The sequence below is a fragment of the Nilaparvata lugens genome, chromosome 14 (genome assembly GCF_014356525.2).
Source record: "Nilaparvata lugens isolate BPH chromosome 14, ASM1435652v1, whole genome shotgun sequence".
NCBI lineage: Eukaryota > Metazoa > Arthropoda > Insecta > Hemiptera > Delphacidae > Nilaparvata > Nilaparvata lugens.
Window position 1 is genome coordinate 2,408,859 of NC_052517.1, and position 14,266 is coordinate 2,423,124.

At 33.0% G+C, this 14,266-nt stretch overlaps 1 protein-coding gene and 1 long non-coding RNA gene across 2 annotated transcripts in view; both read right to left on the reverse strand.

The window, feature by feature from the left end:
• Positions 1-5,863: 5,863 nt before the first annotated feature.
• On the reverse strand, positions 5,864-6,394 carry LOC120354153. Its single transcript, XR_005572841.1, has 2 exons — positions 6,322-6,394; positions 5,864-5,931 (listed from the first exon to the last, which is right to left on the reverse strand). It is a non-coding gene; the product is annotated as an uncharacterized LOC120354153 (long non-coding RNA).
• Positions 6,395-13,440: 7,046 nt separating this feature from the next.
• The window catches only part of LOC120354150, a 52,593-nt gene continuing 51,767 nt past the window's right edge, over positions 13,441-14,266 (reverse strand). Inside the window, exon 2 of the mRNA XM_039440484.1 lies at positions 13,441-13,827. Coding sequence (XP_039296418.1) covers positions 13,777-13,827 — 51 coding nt within the window. The 3' untranslated portion in view covers positions 13,441-13,776. The remainder of the gene's footprint in view (positions 13,828-14,266) is intronic.

The window sequence follows — 14,266 nt, forward strand, 5'->3', positions numbered from 1 at the left end:
AATCACATTTAAAAAGCAAAATCTATAAAAATTTTGATGATAATATTGAACTGAAAATTTCACATTACAATTTTTTCCATGGCAAAAATCAGCTGATTAAAAGAATTGCTCATGTTCGCGGCGCGTAACCTCTCCTTTACAGATACGTATTGTTTCACAGTATTTCTGAGATTTGATAATAAATCGGTTGTCCCAATAAAAACCAAATAATTTGATCTATTTTCGGTGCCAAAAATTTGTTGTCGATTGGTATTATTTGTTGTGAAGAATTCAAATTTTTAGTAAATCAGGGAAGTTTTCCAATATTGTAAATTTGCCGAAATTATGCACTTTATTACTACAAATTGTTGATTCAGTGTGTCAAATTTATTGAAATTACGGATAATAATATTCATTAAACATTTAGAGTGCCAAAAGTTATTTATTATACATTTTACAAAAAAAAACATAATTTATGTTAGACTGGCAGGTGACCCTTGCTCCGCAAGGGTTTATTTGAAAACTTGTCCTAATCAAATTTTGGAGAATTGAAAATAGGCCTATAACCATCCTCGGTTAATTAAGAATCTATTTGTAAAATGTGAAGTTAATGAGTTGAGTAGTTGAGACGTGATGATGCGTCATTTGTGAATTTCCTATCCCCTACCTGTATAAGCCAGCTCTTTCCTTTATTATATTGTAGCTAGACTAGCAGGTAACCCGTGCTTCACAAGGGTATAATTAAAAATTTGACAAATTAGGAACTTGACCTACTGGAATCTTGGATAATTGAAAATATGCCTATAACCATCCTCGGTAAATTAAGAATCTATATGCGAGATTTCAAGTTAATGAGTTGAGTAGTTGAGACGTGATGATGCGTCATTCGAGAATTTCCTATCCCCTACCTGTATAAGCCAGTTCTTTCCTTTATTATAGTGTAGACAATTTGTTTGAAAATAAGTTTCCTGTAGAATACAAGTTGAATGTTGCTGTGTTTTTTTAAATTGGCAAAAAATTGCCGAAATTTGTTGAAGCCTCCACAACTCTGGTGCATAATAACGTGGCTATAGAGATCCAATAACATCTGGCTATCTGGAAATAGAAAGAAAAATGAAAATCTTAGTCCCGATTGCCCAACAGCCGGTTAAATTTTAACCGTGATTAATTTCACGAGAACCAATCAGAGAAGGCCTTTTTGATAAGACGGCTTCTCTGATTGGTTCTCGTAGAATTAATCACGGTTAAAATTTAACCGGCTGTTGTGCAACCGGCACTTAGTACCCTTTTTGAAATATTTAATCACAACATGTCTCGGACATTGATGCCATTTTCAAGTCTTGACTTGTTGTGATTAAATAATTCAAAAAGGGTACTAAGATTTTTATTTCTCTTTCTATTTCTATAAAAGTAGCCCTATACAGAAAAGAGATAGGCTATCTGGCTATATTAGATCCAACAAAATGACATTACTTTTCATTATAATTATTGAAATTAATAATTGCAATAATTGATTGATTGATTGATTGATTGATTGATTGATTGAGTACTTTATTTATGTAGATTACATTATATACTGGCTTATACACTTATATACAATAGCTTACAATACAGCAAAATTATAGATGAATTTACATAATATATACTAAGAAAATAATTATTGAACTGTATATGATATGAAAAAGCAATTTGTAATATAATAACTATAGATATTAACTTATATTGTAATGCATCTACATAAATTGGCGGAGCTTTGGACATATCAATGTCCATTCTTCGGAAAGAATATTAAAAATATCCTCCCCACTAACTCTCTACCAAAATCGATGATTATTGAATATTCATGACATAATTATTAATAGGCTCAGGCCTAATACCTGTTTGCCACAATCCAATATTTCTTTAGGCTGTGAGACGTTGCTCATTTTAACAAACAAAATAAAATGATAAAATTTACAAATTTATTTATTCTCAATAAATTATAGCCAGTTCTTTCCATTATTATATTATAGACTAGCAGGTAACCCGTGCTCCGCAAGGGTCTAATTAAAAACTTGACAAACTGGAATCTTGAAGAATTGAAAATAGGCCTATAACCATCCTCGGTAAATTAAGAATCTCTATGCAAAATGTCAAGTTAATGAGTTGAGTAGTTGAGACGTGATGATGCGTCATTCGTGAATTTCCTATCCCCTACGTGTATAAGCCAGTTCTTTCCTTTTTTATAGTATAGATGAACAAAATACAATTATAAATTTCTCCAATGATTTATTCATTGTTATTAAATACAAGCCATTCAATTTTATTATTTTGATCCACATTATTGTTTGTCTGAAATTCAAAAAAATCAATAAAAGACCAGTATAGTATGTGAGCCATGAAACTAATGATATAAATCGATGATAGGGTTCGATTCACAGCTAGGTCTGGCATTTTAGCTTCAACGGACTGCAGTATACAGTATGTGAGCTATAAAACTAATGATCAAAATAAATGTTAGGGTTCGATTCACAGCTAGGTCTGGCATTTTAGCTTCAACGGACTGCAGTATAGTATGTGAGCTATAAAACTAATGATCAAAATCGAAGATAGGGTTCGATTCACAGCTAGGTCTGGCATTTTAGCTTCAACAGACTGCAGTATAGTATGTGAGCTATAAAACTAATGATCAAAATCGAAGATAGGGTTCGATTCACAGCTAGGTCTGGCATTTTAGCTTCAACAGACAGCAGTATAGTATGTGAGCCATGAAACTAATGATCAAAATCGAAGATAGGGTTCGATTCACAGCTAGGTCTGGCATTTTAGCTTCAACAGACTGCAGTATAGTATGTGAGCTATAAAACTAATGATCAAAATCGAAGATAGGGTTCGATTCACAGCTAGGTCTGGCATTTTAGCTTCAACAGACTGCAGTATAGTATGTGAGCTATAAAACTAATGATCAAAATCGAAGATAGGGTTCGATTCACAGCTAGGTCTGGCATTTTAGCTTCAACAGACTGCAGTATAGTATGTGAGCTATAAAACTAATGATCAAAATCGAAGATAGGGTTCGATTCACAGCTAGGTCTGGCATTTTAGCTTCAACAGACTGCAGTATAGTATGTGAGCTATAAAACTAATGATCAAAATCGAAGATAGGGTTCGATTCACAGCTATGTCTGGCATTTTAGCTTCAACGGACTGCAGTATAGTATGTGAGCCATAAAACTCGTGATCAAAATCGAAGATAGGGTTCGATTCACAGCTAGGTCTGGCATTTTAGCTTCAACAGACTGCAGTATAGTATGTGAGCTATAAAACTAATGATCAAAATCGAAGATAGGGTTCGATTCACAGCTAGGTCTGGCATTTTAGCTTCAACAGACAGCAGTATAGTATGTGAAAACTTGTCCTAATCAAATTTTGGAGAATTGAAAATAGGCCTATAACCATCCTCGGTTAATTAAGAATCTATTTGTAAAATGTGAAGTTAATGAGTTGAGTAGTTGAGACGTGATGATGCGTCATTCGTGAATTTCCTATCCCCTACCTGTATAAGCCAGCTCTTTCCTTTATTATATTGTAGCTAGACTAGCAGGTAACCCGTGCTTCACAAGGGTATAATTAAAAATTTGACAAATTAGGAACTTGACCTACTGGAATCTTGGATAATTGAAAATATGCCTATAACCATCCTCGGTAAATTAAGAATCTATATGCGAGATTTCAAGTTAATGAGTTGAGTAGTTGAGACGTGATGATGCGTCATTCGAGAATTTCCTATCCCCTACCTGTATAAGCCAGTTCTTTCCTTTATTATAGTGTAGACAATTTGTTTGAAAATAAGTTTCCTGTAGAATACAAGTTGAATGTTGCTGTGTTTTTTTTAAATTGGCAAAAAATTGCCGAAATTTGTTGAAGCCTCCACAACTCTGGTGCATAATAACGTGGCTATAGAGATCCAATAACATCTGGCTATCTGGAAATAGAAAGAAAAATGAAAATCTTAGTCCCGATTGCCCAACAGCCGGTTAAATTTTAACCGTGATTAATTTCACGAGAACCAATCAGAGAAGGCCTTTTTGATAAGACGGCTTCTCTGATTGGTTCTCGTAGAATTAATCACGGTTAAAATTTAACCGGCTGTTGTGCAACCGGCACTTAGTACCCTTTTTGAAATATTTAATCACAACATGTCTCGGACATTGATGCCATTTTCAAGTCTTGACTTGTTGTGATTAAATAATTCAAAAAGGGTACTAAGATTTTTATTTCTCTTTCTATTTCTATAAAAGTAGCCCTATACAGAAAAGAGATAGGCTATCTGGCTATATTAGATCCAACAAAATGACATTACTTTTCATTATAATTATTGAAATTAATAATTGCAATAATTGATTGATTGATTGATTGATTGATTGATTGATTGAGTACTTTATTTATGTAGATTACATTATATACTGGCTTATACACTTATATACAATAGCTTACAATACAGCAAAATTATAGATGAATTTACATAATATATACTAAGAAAATAATTATTGAACTGTATATGATATGAAAAAGCAATTTGTAATATAATAACTATAGATATTAACTTATATTGTAATGCATCTACATAAATTGGCGGAGCTTTGGACATATCAATGTCCATTCTTCGGAAAGAATATTAAAAATATCCTCCCCACTAACTCTCTACCAAAATCGATGATTATTGAATATTCATGACATAATTATTAATAGGCTCAGGCCTAATACCTGTTTGCCACAATCCAATATTTCTTTAGGCTGTGAGACGTTGCTCATTTTAACAAACAAAATAAAATGATAAAATTTACAAATTTATTTATTCTCAATAAATTATAGCCAATTCTTTCCATTATTATATTATAGACTAGCAGGTAACCCGTGCTCCGCAAGGGTCTAATTAAAAACTTGACAAACTGGAATCTTGAAGAATTGAAAATAGGCCTATAACCATCCTCGGTAAATTAAGAATCTCTATGCAAAATGTCAAGTTAATGAGTTGAGTAGTTGAGACGTGATGATGCGTCATTCGTGAATTTCCTATCCCCTACGTGTATAAGCCAGTTCTTTCCTTTATTATAGTATAGATGAACAAAATACAATTATAAATTTCTCCAATGATTTATTCATTGTTATTAAATACAAGCCATTCAATTTTATTATTTTGATCCACATTATTGTTTGTCTGAAATTCAAAAAAAAAAAATCAATAAAATACCAGTATAGTATGTGAGCCAGAAAACTAATGATCAAAATCGAAGGTAGGGTTCGATTCACAGCTAGGTCTGGCATTTTAGCTTCAACAGACTGCAGTATAGTATGTGAGCTATAAAACTAATAATCAAAATAAATGTTAGGGTTCGATTCACAGCTAGGTCTGGCATTTTAGCTTCAACAGACTGCAGTATAGTATGTGAGCTATAAAACTAATAATCAAAATAAATGTTAGGGTTCGATTCACAGCTAGGTCTGGCATTTTAGCTTCAACAGACTGCAGTATAGTATGTGAGTCATAAAACTAATGATCAAAATCGAAGATAGGGTTCGATTCACAGCTAGGTCTGGCATTTTAGCTTCAACAGACTGCAGTATAGTATGTGAGCTATAAAACTAATGATCAAAATCGAAGATAGGGTTCGATTCACAGCTGGGTCTGGCATTTTAGCTTCAACAGACTGCACTAAATCATAGCTCTAGATTTTCAAATCAAGTCAAGCATCAAATAATATTGTAACACAGTATAGGATGTCATCATTGCATTTAATACAATTATTATAAGGGACCTGTCAGTGTTGTGAAGTAATTCTGAATTTTTCCATTTTAAATTCATGAGAAAAGATTTGAAGACAAACTTTTTTCCAATCAATATCGACATAATATCACTTTAGTTGATTCACTTAGGATGTTATCATTGCATTTAAATATAATATAAGGGACCTGGTAATGTTGAAAGAAGCCTTATTCTGAATTCTCCCATTTTAAATTTAAAATATTTGAAGACAAACCTTTTTCCAACCAATATCGACATAATATTACCATAGAGAAACAATAGCGTAAGTAGATATCCCATGGTATAGGGCGTTTATGTCGCAACTTTTACTGTTATCTCAAGATGATAGTCCACGTAGTTCTTTCCTGTGAAGCTTTATGACGCTGGTAGTCTCTCATATTGTGCCGTTCATACACTCTTACCCGGCCAAAACAGTAAAAATCGACAATAATCAACAGTAATCGGCTTGAGATAACAGTAAAAGTTGCGACATAAACGCCCTATACCATGGGATATATACTTATGCTATTGTTTATCTATGATATAATATAAGGGACCTGGTAATTTTGTAAAATAATTCTGAATTTTCCCATTTTAAATTTATGTGAAAATATTCGAAGACAAAATTTTCCCAACAAATATCGACATATATTAGGTTCAACTGTTAATTAGTGTGATAAACTAAACTTTTTGTGAAATTAATAGTAATTTATTTGTCGTTTCATTCTATTTTTTTTTTTTTTTGCAATATTGTAGTGAATGTGATGTGTTTTGTGAGATTCGCTTCAATCTGTCAGAATTATTAGAATAGGAAGCCTTAGTGCCGGTTGCACAAAAACCGGTTAAATTTTAACCGTCATTAATTCCACGAGAACCAAACAGAGAAGCCGTCTTTTCAAAATGGCCTTCTCTGATTGGTTCTCGTGAAATTAATCACGGTTAAAATTTAACCGGATTTTGTGCAACTGGATTTTATTGTGTTTTCTATGAAGATACAGCTGACAGTTTAAAGAGGGTCTCACTATTGTAAATTTTCCCAAAATAAATAATTTGTGGTGATTTGAAAAAAATCTAGGTGATATTATTATAATTATATTGTGCATATTCTTGAAACTATAGTGTGGTCCACGTTATAATGGCAGTGGATAAAGATGGAAGAATAGCGATGCCAATTCTCTGCATTAATTAATTATATTTCTTCACCGTCAAAAACATAGTTGGCATCGTTTTGGGCCTAGAAAAGGATAGTACCACCGGCTTTGTCGAATGGTAGACGAAGATAGCAAAACTGAAGTTGATCAAAATACTGTAATTATAACGTGGGCCTCACTATAGATCCGAAATCTATAACTATGATTGTATTTGTTGAAGTTAATTATTGATTTAAGTTAACTATTGATTAAAATAAATATTGATCATTGACTAAAGTCAACTATTGATTATTGATAAAAGTTAACTATTGATTAAAGTTAATTATTGATTAAAATTGGATATTATTGATAGATGATGAGTTGATATTGATGAGTTGTAAATGAATTTATTATGGTGAATTGATCAAAAGTGAATCAATAACTTTTGATTAATATCAGGCTGGGCGTTCACCGGTTAGTCAAGACAAGACTAGTGACGTTTAGTCACAATACTTCACATAGTTGCTTATGAAGACATGTCTAATTGCAATGACTAATCAGTGTGTGTTGCGTCACAAGCAACTATGTGAAGTATTGTGACTAAACGTGTCTGATCATGTCTTGTCGTGACTAACTGGTGTGCGCCTATAGCCTTAGAGAAATATTTCCCCAAATGTGATTATATTGAATTGAGAGGTACTATTATTAAAGTAAATCTATATTAAGATGTTAGTTTTTAAGTGAAAACATAATATTGATGATATTTTCTGCTATATTTTAGACCATTATACTCAGTATTGGAATTAAATTCTTGTTAGATTAGGTTAGGTAAATCTTGTTTTGGTAGTTTTTTTGTTATACTCTTTGTGTTTAAATATATCTGTTTTTTGTATGTATGTAGTAACTTTTGGTGATAAATTTGTGTCTTCTTTAGAAATTTGCAACATGTTTCAAAGCGTTGCAATATGTTGTCTTCCGTTGCATGAAATCTTGCAACGCGTTGCACGATATTTGCAACATGTTGCACTTATTTTGATACGCGTTGCATGAAATCTTGCAACGCGTTGCACGAGATTTGCAACATGTTGCACTTTTTATGATACGCGTTGCATGAAATTTTGCAACGCGTTGCAAGTGTCCTTTAGTCGAAAAATCCTTGTTAAGTTTCCAAATATCGCATAAACCAATCTATATTTATGTACTACTTTTAAAATAAGTGAGAAATATTTTAGTGATTATGAAAGATGTGTGAAAATATTTTATTTCTGTTGATGAAAGAGATTTAATAAATGTTGATTAGTGATTTCTGTGTTTTTCCTATCATTGTCCAATGTTTATGTCAAATTTTCGAGTTTAAATATTTTATCTTTAATTTTTGTGTTTCCCCTATCATTGTCCAATATTTCTGTCAAATTTCGAGTTTTAAATTTGTTAAATCTTTAATTAAATTTGAGTTTATTAATTAGAGTAAATATGAGTTAAATTAGAGTTTTAAATTTGTAAATCTTTAATTTTTGTTCAAGGAAGAAGTTTGAAGATATTATGGAGCACTTTAGAAAGAAAATTAGAATGCATGAAGATTGCAGGACTTTGAATAACAGAATTTTTGAAGACTTGAAGAATTTTAGAGAAAAAAAAATTACCTGTTGATTTGAAATTTTGGAGACAGGAAAATCCGAGAATGTCATCATCTTTAATATTCAGGTAAGAATTTGGACTTGCTGAGCCCCGCGTTTACACCAGAGTTTTGTCACCTAAGTTTTCAACAAATAGTTGCCAATTTCTTGAAAAGCAGAGCAACATTTTGTTGTCAACTTGTGGAAATCAACTGAGTTCTCAATAAATTGTTGCCAATTTCTTGAAAAGCAGAGCAACATTTTGTTGTCAATTGTGGAATTAACTGAGTTCTCAAACTAATAGTTGCCAATTTCTATTTCTTGAACAACACATCATCATTTTGTTGTCAACTTTTGGAAATCTACTGAGTTCTCAACAAATTGTTGCCAATTTCTTGAAAAGCACAGCATCATTTTGTTGTCAACTTTTGGAAATCAACTGAGTTCTCAACAAATTGTTGCAAATTTATTGAACAACACAGCATCATTTTGTTGTCAACTTTTGGAAATCAACTGAGTTCTCAACAAATTGTTGCCAATTTCTTGAAAAGCAGAGCATCATTTTGTTGTCAACTTGTGGAAATCAACTGAGTTCTCAAACTAATAGTTGCCAATTTCTTGAAAAGCACAGCATCATTTTGTTGTCAACTTGTGGAAATCTACTGAGTTCTCAAACTAATAGTTGCCAATTTCTTGAAAAGCAGAGCATCATTTTGTGGTCAACTTGTGGAAATCTACTTAGTTCTCAACAAATTGTTGCCAATTTCTTGAACAACACAGCAACATTTTGTTGTCAACTTGTGGAAATCTACTGAGTTCTCAAACTAATAGTTGCCAATTTCTTGAAAAGCAGAGCATCATTTTGTTGTCAACTTGTGGAAATCAACTGAGTTCTCAAACTAATAGTTGCCAATTTCTTGAAAAGCAGAGCATCATTTTGTTGTCAACTTTTGGAAATCTACTGAGATCTCAATAAATTGTTGCAAATTTCTTGAACAGCACAGCATCATTTTGTTGTCAACTTTTGGAAATCCACTGAGTTCTCAACAAATAGTTGCCAATTTCTTGAACAGCACAGCATCATTTTGTTGTCAACTTGTGGAAACCTACTGAGATCTCAACAAATAGTTGCCAATTTCTTGAAAATCACAGCATCATTTTGTTGTCAACTTGTGGAAATCTACTGAGATCTCAACAAATAGTTGCCAATTTCTTGAAAAGCAGAGCAACATTTTGTTGTCAAGTTTTGGAAATCTACTGAGATCTCAATAAATTGTTGCAAATTTCTTGAACAGCACAGCATCATTTTGTTGTCAACTTGTGGAAATCTACTGAGTTCTCAACAAATAGTTGCAGATTTCTTGAAAATCAGAGCAAAATTTTGTCGTCAACTTGTGGATAACAACTGAGTTCTCAACAAATAGTTGCCAATTTCTTGAAAAGCAGAGCAACATTTTGCTGTCAACTTGTGTAAATCCTTGTTGTCAACAAAATTCTTGTTCCCCACTTCAGTGTGGAGACACTGAAAAAGTTGCCAACAAAATGTTCCCCCTCTATAAAAGTCCGACTACGCTCTCTGGGCAAAAATTTACAACTATTTTGCTCTACATTTTTTTCGAAAAGCAACTTGTTTTCTACAAAAAAAATGAAAACTTATTGTTCTACATTTGAGAATAACACTTGGTTCCTTACAAAAGAAATTGAGTTTTTTGTAGAAAACTTCTAGGCCTATTTGTGGGAAACACTGGGTTAACAGCTTTGGTGTAAACGCAGCTCAAGTCATATGATTCCACATGTCTATTAATATAATCATATTTATACTAGTAGTTCTGTGAACAGTAGACCTCGCGCAGTTATAAACCACAGTCTCCTCTAATACTGTCCATCAGAGTAAATTCTGTCCTATCCTGTCGTGTCGGCGAGATATCGGTGTATAAACGACCAATGGCTGTTTGGGTTGTTGTATCGACAATGCTAATAATTTGATGTAAACAACTATGCTACTATCATCAAAAGCTTACAGAGTTGAAAGAAGAGGAAAGTCGGGAGAAAATACTATGCTACTTCAAGTTATCAATTGCATGCCTCACTGTATGCAATTATTATTCCACACAACAGCAGTTTTTTCACTGAGTTACATTGAGATATTGAATTGCAGCGCATGCAATAATTAATAGTCCACACAACAGCTGTGTTTTCTCTAAGTTACATTGAGATATTGCATTGCATGCAATTTATAATCCACTTGACAGCTGATTTATGATGAATTTTTCTATAGTCTGATTTTTACTCTAATATTGGCGTACGAAGGAGGCTCCTTTTCCTTTTATATTATCCTTGAAATGCAAAATTTCCAAAAAACCTTGTATATACGTCGACGCGCAATTTAAAAAGGAACATACCTGTCAAATTTCATGAAAATCTATTACCGCGTTTCGCCGTAAATGCGCAACATATAAACATTTAAACATGAAGAGAAATGCCAAACCGTCGACTTGAATCTTAGATCTCACTTCGCTCGGTCAATTATTATTACTCGTATTACCCAACTCATGCTTTAAAGACCTTCAAAATAAAACTGTTTTATAAAAATCAGTATACACAGTATAATCTGAATGAACTGAGGCCCGGTTGCACAAAAGCCGGTTAAACTTTAATTGTGGTTAATCCCACGAGAACCAATCAGTGAAAAACGGCTTCTCTGATTGGTTCTCATGGAATAAGGCCCGCCGCAAAGTAGACCCACGCTAATCCACGAAAAGCAACCCACGTCGTGAGATGTTTTGTAAACCATTGCCAGGCTTCTCCAGACATCTGTGTAATGATAATAATCATAGCCACCTCTAATACAAGGCCCCGGCCTACGATATTGCAACGTCGCAGGTGAAAAAGATCAGCTGGTATTTTTAAAAATCTTTTTCACCAATCATGTATTAGATTCTAGGCCTACGCTGCGACGTTGCAATATCGTAGGCCGGGGCCTTGTATTAGAGGTGGCTATGATTATTATCATTACACAGATGTCTGGAGAAGCCTGGCAATGGTTTACAAAACATCTCACGACGTGGGTTGCTTTTCGTGGATTAGCGTGGGTCTACTTTGCGGCGGGCCTTATTCCATGAGAACCAATCAGAGAAGCCGTTTTTAACTGATTGGTTCTAGTGAAATTAATCACAATTAAAATTTAACCGGCTTTTGTGCAACTAGCACAAAACCAATCCGAGAAGAAATATCAAGTAGCGATGTGGAAATAAATAGAAAACGAATATAGTAGATAAATGATAAAATTTATTCATATAATAATTATAATATGGATGGAATGTACAAGATACAGTCTTCTCAATACAATATAAAACAAGATAAGAGATTACAAGATAAGACAATACAAGATAAAAGATTCTCAAATACATAATTATTTACAATATTTGAGTACAAATTAATTAATTTACAATATTTGTGGAAATAAATAGAAAATGAACTAGTATAAAAATGACAAATTTTAATCATATAATATGGATGGAATTACAGTCTTGAAAAGATTCTCAAATACAATATTTGAGTACAAATTAATTAATTTACAATATTTAGGTACATTCATATTTTACTTCAATAACAGTCTAATACAGTCTCACTCCCATACAGTCTCAAAGGGATTTATATTTCTATAGGGATTTTGATATAAGCTCATAATACAAATGTATAAAAGTTTTTCAAATAAAACAGTATTGTATTTTTTGTGAGATCATCAAGCATTTATTATCCCTGAGATACAAACCAGTCAAATAGTATAACACTACAACATGTCAGAAAACTGTGAATTATTGGAAAAATAAACATTGACACAATGTTAAGAAAAAATCCATTGTCATTGGAAGTTCAGAGAGATTATTTTTTTACTTAAAAATTTGTTCCTTGTTTTGACACATGGTATAAAAAACTTCATTTCTTCTCTCCATTGATGAAACCATGTAATATTCGTGGAAAAATAATAAAAAAATAAAAATTCTCACTAAGTTTTAATTTATATCTTTAATATTTTTATAGCAAACTATTCATTGAGAAAAAATGTTTCTGTGAACTAACAGAAATGAATTGACCATATGATTTTGACTTGGAGAATTTTGAAACAGATAATCACGATATCAGGTTAAAATAAAAACAAGAAAGGCAAGCGTGTGTAAAAGACTTTGTTTTTTCCTGTTTCCCCAGCAACGAATTCGAATAAGATGGAACATATTCGTGTCGCGTTCGGTGCTATGCGGTTGCTATTTGGTACCGAATTCAAACCGAATCATCGTTTCACACATCGGAATTTGCTGAAAACGAAACGAACCGAACCGAAAGTGTGTGAAAGAAGCCTCTCGCTAGCAACGAATTGAAATCTGATGGAATTTTATTAGAGTGACGTGGGCGTTCGGTTCTATGCGGTTTCTATTCGGTACCGAATTCAAACCGAATTACCTTATTTCTATAAGGTCTATGGTTTCAATATATTTTCTTTTGCAGTCATGCGTGTCCATTAGTATTCTCACATTTGAAAAAGCACATTTAATAGGTGATTAAAAATAATATTAAATAAACTAAATAATGCTGAAGAAATTATAATATTTCTGATAAAAAAAAAATAATTTTCAAAATATTTTCATCAGATGAAAAGATTATCACGGAACTGGATGAATTATCATATTATGGAATAAAATTCAAACGTGAACTCAGTTTGTCAACAATTCAAACAGGTGACATCAGATACTTTTGTTGATGAGAAAACTGTGTGAGGTCTACTGTTCACAGAACTACTAGTAATAACAGTTCATTCTCGTTCAAAATAATCAATTATATTTTATCAAGCAAGAAATTATATTTTTTCAATAATAATAATAATGAGTGAGGTCATGGCGTGGTCATAAGTATGGCCACAAGTGGACAAGTCAAGAACATAAAAAACTGTCATAAGACAGGTCAAGAACAAAAATACACATCAAACACAAAAAGCAGCAAGCAGAAGAGGCAGCAAGACTAATGCAAGAAGTATCTACTTACAGTCTGAGGATCACAATCATAGAACTCCCTCATAGAATAGAAGGGGTTCTCCTGAAGGAAAGCCCTCAGTCTCCTCTTCAAGACTGTCTCTGGCAGAGTCCTGGCTGAAACTGGCAGCTTGTTCAAAATTTTAGCTGGCTGGTAGATGAGGCTGCTCTGGGTCCTCCCCAATCTACAATATGGCAGGTCCAGCCTCAGCCTGCCTCTGGTGCCATGATCATGCACATCACCCCTGGTAGGCAAAGTACGGACACTGTGGAATGCCTTTATAGCTGACCTGTAAATGTAAAAATTGAATACAGTGAGAATCTTTTCACTCACAAAAAGAGGCTTACAATGCGCTAAAAATTCTGCCCCACAAAGAATCCGGATGGCCTGTGATGATTTCATAACCATAATGATTTCATAATAAATTTTCATGAACAAGATAAAATATTTTGTCAGTTAATTGTATTCCTACATTGTTAAAAATGATCCGGCAACAGAGAAAGCAAAAAGGAGATGAAGCTATCAGCTTTGTCCAATGATAGACAAAGATAGCAACACCAATGATGATCAAATACTGCAATTATAACGAGAGATAGAGCTATCCGCTTTGTTTAATGATAGAAAAGGATTAAACACCAATGCTAACCTAAAACTTCCATTATAACGTAGACCTCACTATAGGTATCAACTAACGAAAAGGTATACATCCTACTCGAGCAATCGTAATT